The sequence below is a fragment of the Lolium rigidum genome, chromosome 2 (genome assembly GCF_022539505.1).
Source record: "Lolium rigidum isolate FL_2022 chromosome 2, APGP_CSIRO_Lrig_0.1, whole genome shotgun sequence".
NCBI lineage: Eukaryota > Viridiplantae > Streptophyta > Magnoliopsida > Poales > Poaceae > Lolium > Lolium rigidum.
In genome coordinates this window covers 184,277,313-184,297,296 of record NC_061509.1, presented here as the reverse complement: position 1 = coordinate 184,297,296, position 19,984 = coordinate 184,277,313, and the positions used below count along the sequence as shown (strand labels likewise).

The 19,984-nt window shown below is 48.6% G+C and overlaps 2 protein-coding genes across 2 annotated transcripts; one reads left to right on the top strand and one right to left on the bottom strand.

The window, feature by feature from the left end:
• Positions 1-3,606: 3,606 nt before the first annotated feature.
• LOC124692695 (protein HHL1, chloroplastic-like) lies at positions 3,607-11,414 on the top strand. The gene is made up of 6 exons (XM_047226125.1): positions 3,607-3,888; positions 3,972-4,109; positions 4,219-4,305; positions 4,391-4,438; positions 10,775-10,982; positions 11,097-11,414. Exons 1-6 carry the CDS (start codon positions 3,622-3,624, stop codon positions 11,108-11,110), a joined length of 762 nt encoding a protein of 253 aa, XP_047082081.1. The 5' UTR covers positions 3,607-3,621; the 3' UTR covers positions 11,111-11,414.
• A 134-nt stretch (positions 11,415-11,548) lies between these two features.
• On the bottom strand, positions 11,549-14,163 carry LOC124692694 (26S proteasome non-ATPase regulatory subunit 6-like). Its single transcript, XM_047226124.1, has 8 exons — positions 13,968-14,163; positions 13,768-13,882; positions 12,992-13,082; positions 12,746-12,891; positions 12,440-12,659; positions 12,261-12,369; positions 11,985-12,153; positions 11,549-11,877 (listed from the first exon to the last, which is right to left on the bottom strand). The coding sequence occupies exons 1-8, from the start codon at positions 14,128-14,130 to the stop codon at positions 11,703-11,705; spliced, it is 1,188 nt and encodes a 395-aa protein (XP_047082080.1). The 5' UTR covers positions 14,131-14,163; the 3' UTR covers positions 11,549-11,702.
• Between the last annotated feature and the right edge of the window lie 5,821 nt (positions 14,164-19,984).

The following is a 19,984-nucleotide window of genomic DNA, read 5'->3' as shown; positions in this document are numbered from 1 at the left end:
TTTTACAATTATGAATATGACTATGTGGTGGGCAATGGAACCTGCATTTTAAATCTGCAGAGTGTAAAGTAACACACCTCTGCAGAGTGTATCAAATTGTGGCTTGTCACTCCCTGTTCCGGGTTTGGAACTGCGAACGCCGCTGGAAAGGAAATCCATGAAGTTCTAGACACCCGGTGAAGGCTGACGGACACATTTTTTCAGAATAAAAGCAACCTTTGAAGAAATGTTTACAAAAGCTTGCATTGCCTATGACTTTCTGGTGCATGGCTGTAGCTAGTGCATTAAACATCTCTTTCCTATAATGAACTTGCTGAGTACGCTCGTACTCACCCTTATTTGACCCCCTGCTTAGATATGGAGGCATCAAAGGAGGATTTACAGTGAAACTCGATGATAGAGGAAGTCAACTACTTCAAGAGACATGACCCTACTAGCAGAGTCAACAGAATCAACCACTACATCCACTAGGGAGAGAATCTAGATTAGAAGTAGAAGGGAACTAGCTCCCTAATCCTAGCACCTAAGTAGGTAGAATCCAATCTAGTCTCTCTAGCCAGTCAAGTACCTCTATAGGTAGAGCCAGTATAAGTCTAGTCCACGAGTTGTTCTTCTGGAGTTTATTTGCGGTTTTACCTCATTGTAAAGTAGGAGGTTGTGCTGATCTTTTGTAAAGAGTCGGTGAGGTAATTCTATAGACATGTCTTGGACGCGCAAATGTTTCTGTTGTACCACTCTGAGGGATGTAATACTAGTGGAATGGTGCTTCATTGGTGTTATGTCAACGACTTGCATACTACACCATGCACTGGTATATATGCTGGATCACCACAATCTGGTTGATGGTGGATTATCCATTCTTCAATATGTTGATGATACAATTCACTTTATGGAACATGACATGCAAAAAGCAAGGAACCTGAAGTTTATTCTTTCAGTGTTTGAGCAATTCTTGGGTCCGAAAATAAATTTTCATAAGAGTGAGTTGTTTTGTTTTGGCGAGGCTCAAGACCAGGTTGACTTGTATGCTGAATTATTTGGTTGCTAGCAACGCCAGTTTCCTATTGGGTATTTCGGTGTTCCTGTTCATTATCGGAGACTTATAAATGCCGAATGGAAAATGGTGGAGGACAAACTCAAAATTATATTATGTAGCTAGAAAGGAAAATTACTATCCTTGGGACGAAGATTAGTTCTTACCAACTCAGTACTAAGAAATATGGTGTTGCATATGATATCATTCTTCCAAGTTACCAGAGGAGTCTTAAAAAGATTGGATTATTTCTGGTCAAGATTCTTATGGCAAGGAGATAGTGAGAAAAAAAATATCGATTGACAGAATGGAGTGTCGTGTGCCACCCGAAAGATCAAGGAGATCTTTGAATCCAATACCTTCATATCACAAATAGGTCCCTCCTCGGTAAATGTTTGTTCAAGTTAATAACCGAGGACGGAATATGTCAAACCCTTCTTAGGAGAAAGTACATTGGCATGAATGCATTGTCTCAAGTTTCTTGAAAAATCTAGAGAATCTCATTTTTGGGCTGGTCTTATGGCGACGAAGAAGTTTTTATTCCCATTTGTGTTGGAAATAGGCCCTAGAGGCAAAAATAATATAGTTATTATCATATTTCCTTGTTCTTGATAAATGTTTATACTTCATGCTAGAATTGTATTAAGCAGAAACATTAATACTTGTGGGGTTTGTAGACAACAGTGTGTTCCTAGTAAGCCTCTATTAGACTAGTCCATTAGTTAATAATGGTTAAGGTTTCCTAACGATAGCCATATGTTGTCAATTAACAATGAGGTCATATCATTAGGAGAATGACATGATGGACAAGACCTAACTAAGCAAAGCAATACGACTATGTCAATGTTTAATTGTTGTAGCTTTCCAATATCAAATACTTCAATCCTTAGACCATGAGATTATGCTACTCCCCTATACAGGAAGAATGCTTTGAGGACATCAAATGACACTTTGTAACTGGGTGATCATAAATGTGTCTTTGGGGATCTCGGAAAGTACTTGTTGGGTGGTCCATCGGTGTGGCGGACAGATATACTCAGGGCCCGCTCAGGTAATGCACATTCTATACCGCTTGCAAGCATGTGAATAAGACGTTAGCCACAAGTGAATAATTTGTTACGGTAGGAGTAAAGAGTACTTGCTAGTAACGAGATTGAACTAGTTATGGTTATATCGATGATCGAATGTCGGGCAAGTAAAATATCGCGAGACAAAGGGAGTGGAATACGGGATTGTTTGAATCCTCGACATTGTGGTGCAACCGATAAATATCTTCGTTGAATATGTGGGAATCATTATGGACATCCACATCCCGATATTGATTATTGATCAAAGAGGTGTCTCGATCATGTCCACATATTCTCGAACCCGTAGAGTCACACACTTAACGCTCAACATCGCTAGGGTAGAAATGAGATATTAATTATGGTAAGACCGAATATTGTTCGGAGTCTTGGATGAGATCCAGGACATCACGAGGAGCTTCGGTATGGTCCGAAGATAAAGATTCATATAAGGAAAGTTGATTTTAGGGTTCAGGAAAAGTTCGGGATTTTTCGGGTATCGTATCGATAATATTCTAGAAGGTTCCAGTGGTCCCACATTGGGCCCCAACTTTCCGGGACATTGGGCCCCAACTTTCTGGGACATTGGGCCCCAACTTTCTGGGAGGGGGCCACATGAGCTGAGGGGATGCAGCCCAGCCACTTGGGTTAGGCTCACCAAGACCTCTAGCCCCCCTACCAGATGAACTTTATGGTACCCGACGCCAAATGATAGATTGCTTGGGAGGCAATAACATACTTAACGTGCCCGGCCGTGGTGACGAGTTTCCCATTCCAAGTTGGTAATTTCCTGGCACATTTATCCTCGAGGTGAAGAATGTCCACCCTTTTGAGGGATCGAATCGATAGCGAAAGTCCAAAGCATCTAAGGGGAAAGGATGCGCGGGAGGCCAGGATGCCCTCAAGGATGTCATCAAGGTTCAATGCGCCGCAACGGACAGGAACCACACTGCTCTCCTGGAAGTTGGTGCATAGTCCGGTCACCTCTCCAAAAGCTATGAAGGATTGCCTCTAGGTTTTGAATATCCTCTTTGAAGGGGGCGTCCCCTTAGCGTAAGCCCCGTCCATGACGAATAGGCACACCGGCCACCCCATTTAAGAGCACCCGCGAGGTCATGGTGAAGAGAAGTGCGGCGATCCAATTAGGGAATCTAATTGAAAAGCCTCTTCTTTGCAATAAGTCGAGATTGTAGTCCCAATGAACGCATTTATTATTATTATTACTTCCACTAATTCATGGCACATTGAAAATAATTGCATCCAATAGAAAAGTTCGTTTTATACACAAAGCTGAACCGTAAACTAATTTAGAACAGATTTTAGACGTAAAATGTAGAGTATTTGAGAAACGGTGGGAGTATCTATACATGAGTAAAATAAGGCCCGCGTGTCAGCTACCACTTGTCCAGTCACCAGCCGGCTCCTCTCCAGATAAGCTAAAGCTCCTTGCTTATCTTTCCCTCGTCTCCCCTCCACTGCCTCGACGGAGGAAGGACAGTCACACAAGACGAAACAGAGGCATCCATGGAGGTGGTGGGCGGCGTATCGCTGCGGCCGGCGCAGCTCCGGCACCTAACGCGCGGGGATGCTGGCGCGGGCTGTTTCTTGCCGTGTAGGCTTCAGCTGGCACGGACTGCCGTGAGGCCGGCGAGGCGCGCGCTGGTGGTGGAGGCTCGCGGGGGAAGGGGCTGGTCGGACCGGCAGTCCCAACAGCAGAAGCGTATGCCGCAGCTCCCCAAGATCGAGGACGACGGCAACCCACGCTTCGTCATCTTCATCCGCACCGCCAATGTCTGCCTCGTGGCCCTTTCGCTCCCTCTGATTATACTGTATTCGTCTTCTTCAATCACGAAACCGTCCGTCTTCACCCGCAGGTGTACTTCTGGTACCCGCTCAACATCGTCACCGGCGGCACCACCGCTAAGATCATGCTCGCGGCCAAGGACAACTTCCTCGGCAAGTACATCTACAAAGACACGCTCGCAAGGAACCTCGCCACCGTCATCTACAAAGTAACAATCAGATCATCTCATACCCTGGCTCTGTGACCATACGCATTATGAATCTACTCGTACCTGTGTATTGTAAAATCTGAGCGTTTTCTATGCGCTGTGTATGAAGGATGAGGATGACATAATTGACACCGCTAGAGAGCAGTTCCGCGTGCTCAAGGGCGAAACCGAGTTTAGATACGGCTACAAAGTCGTGGTAATTTTCTGATCCTTGGTACAAATTGAGCAGGTAGTTTCTCAAGTGGAGAATTGCAATTTATACTTCTCATTTGACTGAGCAGGAGAAAGGGAACCTGAGATCTGCACTGGCGACAAGTGGCGTGATGGAGGTACGTTTCTCTCCAATGCACCTCTTTCTTGCCTTGTTATATTACCTGTGTCTGCGATGGAGCAACACTGCAGATACTTAGTTATACCCCTTCATTTTGCACTTAGTTTGATGCCAGATTCATGAAGCCGTTGGTAAGATTTTTGGTAGAGTTACTCGAATGTGGTACTCCCTCCATCCTATAAAGTTGTCTTAGATTTGTCAAATTTTAGATGTACGTGGACACTTTCTAGTGTATGAATATATCCAAATTTTAACAAATTCAAGAAAAGTTCCATGAGACAGAGGGAGTACATCTCTTTTCCGCATGACGTGTGGCGGAGCATCCGCAAACCAAAAATTAGAATTTCCCAAGTTTTGCCCATTATGTTACCAAAAATTTTGGTTGTGCAAGCGTTTTTTTCAGGATTTTGTGCAGTGATTATTTTAAGGATTTGTGTTATTCGTTTTGGTCATAACTATTCTTTTTTTAGATGTCATAACCATTTATTGGTAGGGTAAAAATGTCTGTTAGGCTGTTAGGATAGGACTGCAGCACACATAGTCCTTTGTGAAGGACTGTCTGTTAGGCTGTTAGGATAGGACTGCAGCACACATGGTCCTTTGTGAAGGACTGTCTGTTAGGCTGTTAGGATAGGATAACATCCCCTGATCTTTGACTGCTTTTAGGGGCATCAAGGACGGGTAGTTAGCATCTTTTAGACTAGCATATTCTGGCTGGCTAGCAGCTATAAATCTGTAACCCCGTGTCCTCGATCCGGCATGGCATTGTGTGAGATGTGTGTGAAATAAACCAACGAAAATTGCCCCAACTCTCCTAGTGTCATCCTCTTCTTCATGAAAGTGAGGCTAGAGATACTAACAAGTGGTATCGAGCAAGGTTGTCTTGCAGCCTCGAGCATCTCCTCGCTCCTCCCTTCACGGGGAAGGGAGCAGCCCCAACCGAGTAGCAGCCTCAACGCCCCTGGTTACTTCCCTCCGTCCGGGTTGTCGAGCGGCAGCTCGTCGGAAGCGGCGCTCAGCCCCCGGCAGCGAGCCATGTCCGACGGCCACTCTCGGCACACGGCTACCTCCAACACGCGGCGTCGGCGGGAGGCCGATCGCGCCGCGGCGGAGGAGCGTGAACGAGTGGCCGCGGCAGCCGCCGCGGCGAAAGCAAGGGCATCGAGGGCTGGCGGCGGCGGAGCCGGCAGCAGCCGGAGCGGAGGTAGAAGCGGCGAGAAGCGGCGGAGGCAGCACGTGCGGCGGCGGCGGAGGTCGAGGTGCTGCGCGGCAGCGCCAACGGCTCCGTTTCGCCGATGGCGGCGTCGACGCGGCGGCGCCACGGGCGGCGCGGCGGGCGGCGCGGTGGGCAGCCGAGCACGCCCGCGCACCTCGGGATGGCGCTCCCGGAGGAGGCGCGCACGGCGGTGGCGGGCTGGGATGACCAAGACCGCGGCCTCTACGGGGTCGGACGGTGGTCGAGGATGTTGGTCCCGGTGTTGGGTGGCCTACCCTCACCAAAACCAACTACGTCGAGTGGGCCGCGATCATGAAGATCGGGCTCCGGGTGCGGCACATGTGGGAGGCAGTCCACGACGGCGACGTCGACCATCATGAGGATCGACGGGCGGCCGGACGCCCTCATCGCCGCGATCCCGGCCGAGATGCAGCTTCTCGCTCTCCCACAAGCGGACCGCCAAGGAGGCTTGGGACGCCATCGCCGCGGCACGCATCGGCAGCCGACCGGTGCTCGCAAGTCCACACTTGCGGGCACTTCGCAAGGAGTGGGAGAACCTGGCCTTCAAGCCGGTGAGGACGTTGATGACTTTGCTCTCCGTCTTAACACTCTACTCGCAGAAGATGGTGCGGTTCGGCGATGACGCCTACGACGAGGAGAGAGCCGTCGAGAAGCTCTTTCGCCGCGTCCCCGAGAAGTACAAGCGAGATGGCTCGCTCGATCGAGTCCTCGCTGGACCTCTCCACCATGACGATCGAGGAGGCGATAGGTCGCCTCAAGGTCGTCGACACCGACGAGCCCGCGGTCTTCGTCGGGGCCCATCACCACCGGCGGGAAGCTCGCTCCTCACTCGGGAGCGAGTGGGATGTCGGCCACGGTGACGGGGAAGAAGGGGGAGCCTTCTTCCTCGACGAGCGGCCGCAAGCGCGGCAAGCCACGCAAGGCGCGGAAGGATGGCCATGCCAAGGCGCAAGGTGATGCCGGCGGAGGCGCCGCCGGCAAGCCCAAGCCGGCAAAGGACGACGCTCGCCACAACTGCGGCAAGCTTGGTCACCGGGCCAACGAGTGCCGAGCGGCCACGACGTGGCCAAGCCCACGTCGCACAGGGCGGGGAGGAGGAGCCGGCTCGTTCATGGCGCATGCCGACATCGAGCCGTCTCCGGCGGCACCGACCGCGGCGGCTCTCCACCGTACCACTCTCCTCCACCTTGACGAGCCGAAAGCACACGCCCTTCTCGGCGATTGCTCCGGCAACGACAAGGCCGGCGGGTGGTGCCTCGACACCGGCGCCACCCACCACATGACCGGCCGACGGGAGTTCTTCGCCGAGCTCGACTCCGACGTGCGAGGCTCCGTCAAGTTTGGGGATGCCTCCGCCGTGGAGATCAAGGGCGTCGGTTCCGTCATCTTCGCCGCCAAGGCCGGAGAGCACCGGCTGCTCACCGGTGTCTACTACATCCCCGCACCGAGGAACTCCATCATCGGCCCGGGACAGCTGGATGAGAACGGCTCCCGCGTGCCGATCGAGAGCGGAGTTCGCGCATATGGGATCGCCACCGTCACCTGCTTGCCAAGGTAACCGGAGGCACAAATCGCCTCTATGTTCTTGATGTGCAGTGTGGCACAACCCCTCTGTCTCGCTCGCTCGTCGGGAGGACGAGGCGTGGCGATGGCACGAGCGCTTCGGGCACCTTCACTTCGAGGCCCCGAAGCGGCTCGGTACCATGGAGATGGTGCGAGGCATGCCGTGCCTTGACCATGTGGAGCAGTTCCGCGACGTCCGCGTTGTGACGAAGCGCAGACGACTCCCTTTCCCCGGCAGGGCGAGCTTCGAGCCAAGGAGAAGCTCGAGCTCGTGCACGGGGACTTGTGTGGCCCGGTGACACCGGCCACACCGGAGAGGACGACGCTACTTCCTGCTGCTCGTCGATGACCTCTCCCGCTACATGTGGGTGGTGCTCCTCGGCGGCAAGGGAGAGGCGGCGGACGCCATCGAGCGCTCGCGAGGTTGTCGCGGAGGCGGAGTGCGGCCGCAAGCTGCGCGTGCTGCGTACCGACAACGGCGGCGAATTCACATCGACCGGATCCGCGTCGCATCGCGCCGAGGAAGGCATCCGGCGCCACTACTCCGCGCCTTACAGCCCGCGGCGAACGGCGTCGTCGAGCGGCGCAACCGGACGGTTGTGGGGATGGCTCGGGCCCTCCTCAGCGAGAGAGATGCCGGCTGTCTTCTGGGGAGAGGCGGTGCTGATGGCCGTCTACATCCTCAACCGCTCGCCTACTAAGGCGCTTGACGGCAGGACGCCGTACGAGGCCTGGCATGAGCGAAAGCCGGCAGTCTCGCACCTGCGGGTCTTTGGCTGCCTCGCATTCGCCAAGGAGCTCAGCCACATCGGCAAGCTCGACGACAGGAGCACTCCGGGAGTGTTCATTGGCTACTCGGAGGGCTCGAAGGCCTACCGCATCCTCGACCCCAAGACACAGCGTGTGCGCACGTCGCGCGACGTCGTGTTCAACGAAGGGCGAGGGTTGGCATGGGGCAAGGCGGTGGAGGACAGCTCGACTCCGACGTATGACGACTTCATTGTCGAGTACGTCCACTTCGAGGCAGCCAGGGGAGTAGGCAACTCTTCTTCAACAAGCTCGCCTACCTCAGTCCCCAAGTCTCCATCGACCCCGGTGGTTGCTACACCACCATAGCCAGCGTCACCACGTACTCCAACACCGGCAATCACTCCTCCGGGCACGTCTACACCAGCTCATGTTGAGCACAGCCCGGTGGAGTTCGCTTCCCCGCTCTCTCACGATGGGGAGCGCATCGACGCGTATCATGGCGGCGAGCCGCTGCGGTACCGTACGATGGAGAACCTTCTCGGCGACCAGCCGGTGCCGGGACAGGTGCCACGCGACACGGAGGCGCAGGCTGCAGCTTGCGCGTGACGACGGTGAGCCTCGGTCCTTTGCGGAGGCCGAGAGAGACGCAGCATGGCGCGCTGCCATGCGGTTGGAGATGGATGCGGTCGAGAAGAACCGCACTCGGCAGCTTGCCGACCTCCCTCGTGGTCACCGCGCGATCACCCTCAAATGGGTGTTCAAGGCGAAGAGGGATGAAGCCGGCGCCATCGTCAAGCACAAGGCTCGCTTGGTGGCACGAGGCTTCTTGCAGCAGGAGGGGGTCGACTTCGACGATGCCTTCGCTCCCGTGGCACGGATGGAGTCCGTGCGACTCCTCCTTGCGCTCGCTGCCCAGGAGGGCTGGCGCGTCCATCACATGGATGTCAAGTCTGCCTTCCTCAATGGCGACTTGAAGGAGGAGGTCTACGTGCAGCGGCCGCCGGGATTTGCGATTCCCGGCCGGGAGGGCAAGGTACTCCGCTCGCGCAAGGCTCTCTATGGCCTGCGGCGGGCACCACGGGCGTGGAATGCCAAGCTGGATTCCACGGCTGAAGGCAATGGGCTTCGAGCAAAGCCCGCACGAGGCGGCGCGTCTACCGACGGGGAGTGGACGAAACACCCTGTTGGTGGGCGTCTATGTCGACGACTTGGTGATCACCGGCATCAAGGATGCGAGAGGTGGCAGCGTTCAAGGAAGAGATGAAGGCCACCTTCCGGATGAGTGATCCGGGGCTCCTCTCCTTCTATCCGGGGATCGAGGTGCACCGGGACCACTCCGGGATCACGCTTCGGCGGACCGCCTACGCCAAGCGCATCGTTGAGCTAGGCCGGGCTCACTCGGATGCAACCCAGCCCTCACTCCAATGGAGGAGAGGCTGAAATTGAGCCGCGACAGACACGACGCGAGGAAGTGGACGCCACACAATACCGGCGTCTTGTGGGGAGCCTTCGCTACCTCGCCCACACACGGCCGGACTTGGCCTTCTCCGTCGGCTACGTTAGTCGCTTCATGGAGCGACCGACGACGGAGCACCTGCAGGCTGTGAAGAGGATCATCCGCTACATTGCGGGGACTCTCGACCATGGCCTCCACTACCCGAGGTGTCCTGGGGCGGCGCACTTCGTCGGGTACGGCGACGGCGACCACGCCGGCGACATCGACACCGAGCAAGAGCACGAGCGGGATCCTCGTCTTCCTCGGCAAGTGCCTCGTGAGCCGGCGGTCGATCAAGCGGCAGGTGGTGGCCATGTCCAGCTGTGAGGCTGAGTACATAGCAGCCTCCACCGCTTGCACTCGGGCGCTCCGGCTCGCTCGACCGCTTGGTGATCTCCTTGGTCGAGACACTAGACCGGTGCAGCTCTTGGTGGACAGACAAGTCCGCTTTGGCCCACGGCAAAGAACCCCGTTTTTCATGAACGGAGCAAGCACATTCGGTTGAGGTACCACTTCATCCGAGACTGCTTGGAGGAAGGGAGCATCCATGCAAGCTACGTCAACACCACGGATCAGCTCGCAGATCTGCTCACCAAGCCTCTTGGGAGGGTCAAGTTCCTCGAGCTTTGCTCCCGGATCGGGATGGCTCAGCGCTCCCGCAAGACGGCGTACAAGACTTAGGGGGAGAATGATGAATAAGTCATTGTATTCTGGTCTTTGTGGAGCTACCGCAGCACACATGGTCCTTTGTGAAGGACTGTCTGTTAGGCTGTTAGGATAGGACTGCAGCACACATGGTCCTTTGTGAAGAACTGTCTGTTAGGCTGTTAGGATAGGATAACATCCCCTGATCTTTGACTGCTTTTAGGGGCATCAAGGACGGGTAGTTAGCATCTTTTAGACTAGCATATTCTGGCTGGCTAGCAGCTATAAATCTGTAACCACGTGCCCTCAGTCTGGCATGGCATTGTGTGAGATGTGTGTGAAATAAACCAACGAAAATTGCCCCAACTCTCCTAGTGTCATCCTCTTCTTCATGAAAGTGAGGCTAGAGATACTAACAGATTGAGATCCGCAGACCACATAGAAACTCACTACCTTGAAACGTTATCACAAGCCAACACTAGCCATATTTAACTCTATAAACTCTGCATCTCTCCCTTACTACTCCTATCCAAATTATTATGAATATATATGATTACAATTGTGCAGAAGTAACATCCACACATCAAGTATGGTAAACATAAATGTGTTGGTGCATTAACAGCAAGAACATTTTTTCTTCTCAGCTCCCAAAAAAGGAAGAGCTGAAAAGTGTAGTTGACAAGGTGAAGGACTTCTTCGGTGAGGTGACCTCCGGCGCCAAAGAATCCTTTGCACAGATAACAGGAACTGCCAGCACGGCAGAAGCAGAAGCACAGGCAGAAGATGAGAAGCCCCGTTCCAAGAGACGAAGCAAGAAGAAGGGGAAGCAGCAGAAGCCGAAACAAGGGTTCAGTAAGTAGAGAGAACAAATATTTACTCCACCAGACTCATAGTCGGGTCGGGTAACATGAAATCTTTAGCCTTTTTATAGTCATCGTCACACACAAACTTTCTTTTATCCTGCAGAGCCGGAGAGCTGATTGTGTCCCCAGCACAACAGGGGTCGTGGAAGCGAGGATCCAGTGAACCGCCGGCTGTAATTTTCCAAGAGCTGCTATGCAGTTTCTCTGAAGCTTTCGAGTTTTGCAACAGACATCGTGTAACCTCCCTGTGGATAACACGCTTTGTTCATTCTCAGAGTACGATGTTAGGCAGTCTCGCGAAATCTTAGGAACGAGTCATTTGATGTACTTACAGAACGGCAAAGATCAGAGCTGTATATTGATTATAATCATTTGCAAGAGTTAACAGTGGTTGTAAAAAAAACGTGCGCTCATGTGTATCGCCCTTTGAGTCAAGACTATCTGAATCCAGTTGGAAATGCCTTCTACGATAAGAACAAAAGGAAAACGTTGCTATATATGTCAAATATGCAAACAAATAACTCATTAGAACCAAAACAACAGATGATAGTCCTCTGAAAGGGAAACCGAACAGATTGATCTCAGAATAAACATCCATCAGTCTGATCTGCGGAGATACAAGCTCTAAATTCACATGAGACACTCGTGAAATATGTCAGAACAATCTGGCACCTTACTGGGCCAAAGCTCCAATAAGAAATGCAACTTTCTACAGATCAATGACTCGAGAAAGCTTCTGGATGCGGTTCAGCAAGAAGTCCCCTTGCTTGATGGTAGACTGGTAGAAAGCATTCCTCTCGTCAGGCCGGTTTGTCTCCAGAACACCAGCAACTTTATCGATCTTGCAGTGAAGCTTCCCAGCTGCAATGAAGCGTGACAGTTCCCTACAACAAGTGAAGAAGAAAGCCTATGAATATGGCACCAGAAAAGGAAATGTGACACACAGTAGTAAAATAGATATTAAGTAGTGCAGCCGTTTCACATCACTTACTGGTCTATGAAATCAACAGTCACACCAAACGCAGAAGCCATAGCTTCCATTGTCACGCTCTTGTATGACTCCAAAAATTGTGAGTAGACAACAGTGCGCACTTCCCTCATGTAGTAGCGGAAATGAGGTTGAAGATAACGGTCTAACTTGATCTGCTCCGTCAAGCCAGCTGAAAATAATTATTGACCAGGTATTAATACAAGCAAATGCATATACATATTTTTATCAAAATAATGACGCAAGACTGAACCCTCTGGAGTATAAATCTAGACTTACAGAATGCAACAAAAAATGACTTGTACTGGCAGTTGTACAGGGAGTTGAGAAACTCAGAAAGGTGTGGTACTTTGCCAATCACTGCCAGGATTTCTGGTGCATCTACCACCTGACAAGTTCCTTTTGTTAAGAGGTAATTATGACACGAAAACATAGAAGATAGGGCGAAGTTTAAATACCTTTTGCTTTAGAGATACACGATCCAATGAGATAATACTCGTGAGGACTGTATAGAAAATGAAAGTATCATATGGAAACAGCTCATAAGTTGTGAAAGTTGAGATTGAGTCCAAAAACAGGCTGGTGGCTTTCTTGAAGTTTCTGGTTGCCATGCAGTATAAGCCTTCATACACCTTCAATCGGTTCTTTCTCTCCCAGTCACCTCCCTCCTCAAACAACCTACAATCAGTGAATAAGTGGTCAAACACCATTACACTGATGTTCCAAACGGAAGAATGGAACTCTACAAACAGAACGGGGCTTACTTCTTTGCCTTATCAATGGATTTTGAGATGAGATCAAAGTCCATGTAGAAAAGGCCAATTTGCAAAGTGTAGAACACAAGATCCATCTTCTGGCCAATGGCTACAGTTTTTCCTTCAGTAACTTTAAGTTGTTCCAACGCTTTTTCCTATTTATAACATTGATTTCAGAATGTGAACAACTATATTAGAACACAATACTTCGATAACCAGGCCTCAGACAAAATATAGAAGTAAACAAGCTCATACCTTCTCGCCAACCCTTACAAAGTACAAGGACTTGGCTAGATGGGCTTCACGCACTTCACTCTCACCCAAATTCTCTTCAGCGTCGGCAATTCTTTGTATACAAAACAAAGTTTAGTTTAGACGAGCCAAACCCATACTTATGAAACTTGAGAACAGTGGAAACATTAGATACAGAATAACTTGGGAGAGCAACATGGATAGTAGGAAACAGAGCATAATTCCATAATCATTGAAAAGAGCACTTTTCATGTTTAGTAACTAATAATAATTCCTTCTTCTTTCTGATCCAGGTCCCTTATGTCCCACTAAAGAAACCCAGCTTACTCTTACCATTGACTACTCCACATAGATCCAAGCTATCCCGCAATGAGTTTTCCCCAGAGTTGAGTATGCAAGAGCCCTTAAAATTCTAACTACTCTTGTCAAGGCGCAATTGTACCCCCTAACAGAACTAGTTTCCTGATGCTAATAATGAACTCGTAGCCTTCACAGAAATACTAAACCTAATACGAGCACAGTTTTCACACAGAATTGGGGGATGCCTAGATTTGCTTCGCTCTCTTATGAGTAAAGGCAAACGTCATACGCAGTTCATCTTAACTCACTTCGTGTCATCCTAAACGGGGATAACTAGTTCATAAGCGAAGCCTGCCCGGTCCAACGCAAAGCAATTTACTGACAAGATCTAGAGTCTACTTAGGTACTTGTAGGACCCGAATTACCACTAGGCTGTTATCCAAAAACTATAAGCAAAACAAGAGGAAGAACCCACTCACTTCTCATCGAGCTTGCGGATCTCCTCGTCGATCCGGGCGCGCATCTCGGCGAGCAGCGCGGCGTCCGGCTCCAACACGCCGGTGGCGGCCAGCGACTCGAACAGCGCGGCCATGTCTGGCAATCAACCCCACAGCAAAGAACAAATCAGTTTAGCTGGAACAGTGGATGAGCGGCGAGGGGGGCGGGGCGGCGCGGTTACCATCTGATTTGACGGCGGAAAGTACATCGGCGCGGATGGCGACCTTGGAGAGGTCGTCGACGTCGGGTTGGGAGAGCAGGAAGAGCTTGTTGGCCAGCACCAGGTGCTTCTCCTGGTTCCCGTCCTCGCCGCTGGTGCTGCCGCCGCCACCGCCGCCGTCCATCTCGCCGCCGCTCGTCTGGGTTGGGGTCCGATTGGTTCGCTTGGATCGCACGGCGTAGGCGTCGGGAGTTCGGGCCGTGGTTGGTTGGGGTTGGGTGGTGTCTGTGTCTCTTGCTAGGGCCGGGCTCGTTATCGACGAAAAGTAAGGGCCGAGCTGTAAATGCGCGATCCAACAAATGTATGGGCCGTGGCCCATTAGCCAGATTTATATTGGCGAGTCCGGTTCCAACTACTCAAAAATGGTTTCATCACAAACTTGGAAATATCAAATACTCTGAAATGCCCACGTGTGGTTCCTCCATTGCATGTGCCTGCACCTATTTGGATACCTCCCAACTCAGTGAAGATCAATGTTGACGCTGTTGTTTCAAAGCATGAAAATAGAGGTACGGTTGCAGCAATACGCGCGCAGAGATTGGAGTAGTAGTTATTCCTGGAATATCAGATCCAACGACTTTGGAGAAAATTGCATGCCGGGAAGCGTTATCGCTAGCAGCAGACCTGCATGTCCAACGTATCCATATTGCGCCCTCTTATTGTTTACAGGTTAAAGCAGCTATCTCAATTATATGTGAAAGTGCCTAACGCAAAGCTCAGTTTGAGCATGTCCAGTTCATCCACGAAGGAAAGAGGCTCCAATGTCCATGCACACAACCTAGCTCATAGCTATCGTTCTTTTGAAAATGGCCGCCATGTTTGGCTTCTTGTTTTTCGTGATAACTCTATTATCCCTCATGTGATTAAGTAATAAAATGAAGCCTCCTCCCTAGAAAAAAAAAAGCAAATTTGGAAAAGATGAATAAATTTGAAGAGTTCTTTGGTGTTGGCTCATATTACCCCTACTGTTGAGAAAGAAATTGACGTCTAGACTAGGCAAAGTTTTTTTTTCCCTAGAATTGATCCTGGTACAATTTCTTTTGGATGTGGATCCCCTCAATTGGCAAATCAGGCGGCATATTGTATGGTGCTCGCCATGAAACCCTTGATGTCCAGACTTATAAGTTGGGCAAGTTTATTCTCGTGAACTTGTGGAATAAAATTAAGAAGTGTAGATGGGGGCAATTGTTGCGTATGGCCCAACACACGAGGAAAGAAAGGTTCAAAACCCTCTTAAAAGTAATAGAGTTTTATTTTGAGGGTAGGAATCTGGTTTGCACAATAGCAATGTGGTTAGGTTTTAGCTTGACTCATGGCTTGATGTTTTTCGAGAACTTGCAGGAAATCTATGAATCTTTGAATTAAGTGATCAAGAAGAAGAATTCGATTACAGGGCATGAGGCCAGCTTGCTTGCCTAAACCTCGCAGCCATTAGGCGCATGCACGCACAACAAACACACACCACTCCACCCCACATACTGAATAATCCTGTTGCGCTCACTTCGGGTGCCACGGCAGTGGACCCACTCCTGCCACTCTGCTGAGACTCGCGCGCTTAGGGATGAAGCAATGCACACCGTTCCTTCGAACACACGAGCATTGCGCTCCAACTAGATGGCGCGCATGACAAGTGCAAAGGGAGTTTCCCTTGGTTGATTCACACCCTATGCTCTTTGACATTTGTCAAGGGCAGGATTGAACCTTTACCATAATGGTTGAATCTAATTGGGTGACTCCTTTTAGGAGAAGGTTGCTTCTGGACTTCAGGAGCAATGGGATTATATTAAGGGTAAAGTTACGGATGTTCCTGTTAGCTTAGCATGTGATGAGGTTAGGGGATTTTCGCCCAATGGGATTTTTACTACAAAATACTTATATCCACATCTGGAGAAGAATCTATCAAGCTCATATAACAAATGGATTTGGAAATCAAATCTTCCTCTTAAAATAAAGATATTTACCAGGCAATTATCCCAAGATGCCATTCTCACTAGAGATAACTACAAAAAAGAAGTTGGCCGAGGTCTCCTTTGTGTTCCAAATTGACACAAAGAAACATTTGTTTTTTGACTGTTCTAATACCAAATCGGTGTAGGGGGTACTCGGGTCAATTCTGGGTACTTCCCGGTGCCCCACTTCCCTTTGGCAATGTTTTGCCTCGGTGTATGCTTTTTATTCAAAAGTAAAGAAGGATCAGGCTCGCGCTGACCAACTTCTTCACCAGGCCTCCATGCTAAATGATGGAGTGACAGGTTCTTTCTCAGGGCCGAATCAGGCATATGGGGGGCTACTGGCGATAACAAATGGGTGATCGCTACATTTGAGGCTTCTTGGTTCCCCAGTTGATCAGGATGGCTAGTTGTTGTCGATCTTCTGCGGTCTGTTTTGGAGATGTGGTGCTGGTGGTGATGAATGTTGTCTTTGGATCGTTTTTCTATAGTACAGGGGTAGGTTTTTTTGCCCCGTGGTATGATCGTCGATGCCGAGGTCATGCAACGGGTTATCTTACCAAAAAAATAGATATTATTTTCTTCTACTTTGCTTCTTCCCTAGTTTCCTTAATTATTGATGTCAAAAAGATATTGTATTTTTGATGGCGTGTAAGACACACGTCCGTTGGGAACCCCAAGAGGAAGGTGTGATGCGCACAGCAGCAAGTTTTCCCTCGGTAAGAAACCAAGGTTATCGAACCAGTAGGAGTCAAGGAACACGTGAAGGTTGTTGGTGGCGGAGTGTAGTGCGGCGCAACACCAGGGATTCCGGCGCCAAAGTGGAACCTGCACAACACAATCAAAGTACTTTGCCCCAACGTAACATTGAGGTTGTCAATCTCACCGGCTTGCTGTAAACAAAGGATTAGATGTATAGTGTGGATGATGATGTTTATTTGCGAAGAACAGTAAAGAACAAGTATTGCAGTAGATTGTATTTCAGATGTAAAGAATTGGACCGGGGTCCACAGTTCACTAGTGGTGTCTCTCCCATAAAATAAACAGATGTTGGGTGAACAAATTACAGTTGGGCAATTGACATATAAAGAAGGCATAACAATGCACATACATATATCATGATGAGTACTATGAGATTTAATCAGGGCATTACGACAAAGTACATAGACCGCTATCCGAGCATGCATTTATGCCTAAAAAGTCCACCTTCGAGGTTATCATCCGAACCCCTTCCGGTATTAAGTTGCAAACAACAGACAATTGCATTAAGTATGGTGCGTAATGTAATCAACACAAATATCCTTAGACAAAGCATCGATGTTTTATCCCTAGTGGCAACAGCACATCCACAACCTTAGAACTTTCACGTCACCGTCCCGCATTCAATGGAGGCATGAACCCACTATCGAGCATAAATACTCCCTCTTGGAGTCACAAGTATCAACTTGGCCAAAGCCTCTACTAGCAACGGAGAGCATGCAAGAACATAAACAACATATATGATAGATTGATAATCAACTTGACATAGTATTCAATATTCATCGGATCCCAACAAACACAACATGTAGGATTACAAATAGATGATCTTGATCATGATAGGCAGCTCACAAGATCAAACATGATAGCACAATGAGGAGAAGACAACCATCTAGCTACTGCTATGGACCCATAGTCCAGGGGTGAACTACTCACACATCGATCCGGAGGCGATCATGGTGATGAAGAGACCTCCGGGAGATGATTCCCCTCTCCGGCAGGGTGCCGGAGGCGATCTCCTGAATCCCCCGAGATGGGATTGGCGGTGGCGGTGTCTCTGGAAGGTTTTCCGTATCGTGGCTCTCGCTACTGGGGTATTCGCGACGAAGGCTTTAAGTAGGCGGAAGGGCGGAGTCGGAGGAGTCACGGGGGCCCCACACGCTAGGGCCGCGCGGGCCCCCTCTAGGCCGCGCCGCCCTAGTGTGGCGGCGCCCCGTGGCCCCACTTCGTATCTCCCTCGGTCTTCTGGAAGCTTCGTGGAAAAATAAGACCCTGGGCGTTGATTTCGTCCAATTCCGAGAATATTTCCTTTGTAGGATTTCTGAAACCAAAAACAACAGAAAACAACAACTGGCTCTTTGGCATCTCGTCGATAGATTAGTGCCGGAAAATGCATAATAATGACATATAATGTGTATAAAACATGTGAGTATCATCATAAAAATAGCATGGAACATAAGAAATTATAGATACGTTTGAGACGTCAAGCATCCCCAAGCTTAGTTCCTACTCGCTCTCGAGTAGGTAAACGATAACAAAGATAATTTCTGAAGTGACATGCTATCATAATCTTGATCATACTATTGTAAAGCATATGAGATGAATGCAGCGATTCGAAGCAATGGTGAAGATAATGAGTAAACAAATGAATCATATAACAAAGACTTTTCATGAATAATACTTTCAAGACAAGCATCAATAAGACTTGCATAAGAGTTACTCATAAAGAAATAAATTCTTAGTAAAAAGCTTTGAAACAACACAAAGAAAGATATAAGTTTCAGCGGTTGCTTTCAACTTCAACATGTATATCTCATGGATAATTGTCAACACAAAATAATATAACAAGTGCAATAGGTAAACATGTAGGAATCAATGCACACAGTTGATACAAGTGTTTGCTTCTGAGATAGAAAGAATAGGTGAACTGACTCAACAATAAAGTAAAAGAATGGCCCTTCGCAGAGGGGAGCATGGATTACTATTTTTGTGCTAGAGCTTTTCATTTTGAAAACAAGAAACAATTTTGTCAACGGTAGTAATAAAGCATATGTGTTATGTATAAGACATCCTATAAGTTGCAAGCCTCATGCATAGTATACCAATAGTGCTCGCACCTTGTCCTAATTAGCTTGGATTAACATGGATTATCATTGCATAGCATATGTTTTAACCAAGTGTCACAAAGGGGTACCTCTATGCCGCCTGTACAAAGGTCTAAGGAGAAAGTTCGCATTGGATTTCTCGCTTTTGATTATTCTCAACTTAGACATACATACCGGGACAACATAGACAACAGATAATGGATTCCTCTTTAATGCATAACCATTCAACAACAGATAAAATTCTCATAAGAGATTGAGGATTAATTGTCCAAACTGAAACTTCCACCATGGATCATGGCTTTAGTTAGCGGCCCAATGTTCTTCTCTAACAATATGCATACTCAAACCATTTGTCATGAAAATCGCCCTTACTTCAGACAAGACGAACATGCATAGCAACTCACATGATATTCAACAAAGGTGTAATAGTTGATGGCGTCCCCAGAAACATGGTTACCGCTCAACAAGCAACTTATTAAGAAATAAGACACCTAAGTACATATTCTTCACCACAATAGTTTTTAAGGCTATTTTCCCATGAGATATATATTGCAAAGACAAAGAATAGAATTTTAAAGGTAGCACTCAAGTAATATACTTTGGAATGGCAGAGAAATACCATGTGGTAGGTAGGTATGGTGGACACAAATGGCATAGTTATTGGCTCAAGGATTTGGATGCACGAGAAGAATTCCTCTCAATACAAGGCTAGGCTAGCAAGGTTGTTTGAAGCAAACTCAAGTATAAAACGATGCAGCAAGACTCACATATGAACATATTGTAAGTATTATAAGACTTTACATGTCTCCTTGTTGTTCAAACACCTTAACCAGAAAATATCTAGACTCTAGAGACCAATCATGCAAACCAAATTTTAACAAGCTATATGTAGTTCTTCATTAATAGGTACAAAGTACATGATGCAAGAGCTTAAACATGATCTATATGAGCACAACAATTGCCAAGTATCAAATTATTCAAGACATTATACCATTTACCACATGCGGCATTTTCCGTTTCCAACCATACAACAATGAATGAAGTAGTTCAACTTTCGCAATGAACATTAAAAATAAAGCTAAGAACATATGTGTTCATACGAAACAGCGGGAAACAAAGAATGCTAGGATCCGATTTTATTCAAACGAAAACAAAAATAAAAACAAAT

Bases quoted from the DNA above. Each gene is read 5' to 3' on its own strand.
- LOC124692695 (XM_047226125.1), top strand. From the start codon at position 3,622: ATGGAGGTGGTGGGCGGCGTATCGCTGCGGCCGGCGCAGCTCCGGCAC. The intron at 3,889-3,971 runs GTCTGCCTCGTG...CTTCACCCGCAG, and splicing joins TCTTCATCCGCACCGCCAAT to GTGTACTTCTGGTACCCGCT. The intron at 4,439-10,774 runs GTACGTTTCTCT...TTTTCTTCTCAG, and splicing joins CGACAAGTGGCGTGATGGAG to CTCCCAAAAAAGGAAGAGCT.
- LOC124692694 (XM_047226124.1), bottom strand. From the start codon at position 14,130: ATGGACGGCGGCGGTGGCGGCGGCAGCACCAGCGGCGAGGACGGGAAC. The intron at 13,083-13,767 runs GTGAGTGGGTTC...TTGTATACAAAG, and splicing joins ATCCGCAAGCTCGATGAGAA to AATTGCCGACGCTGAAGAGA. The intron at 11,878-11,984 runs GTAAGTGATGTG...CACTTGTTGTAG, and splicing joins ACTGTTGATTTCATAGACCA to GGAACTGTCACGCTTCATTG.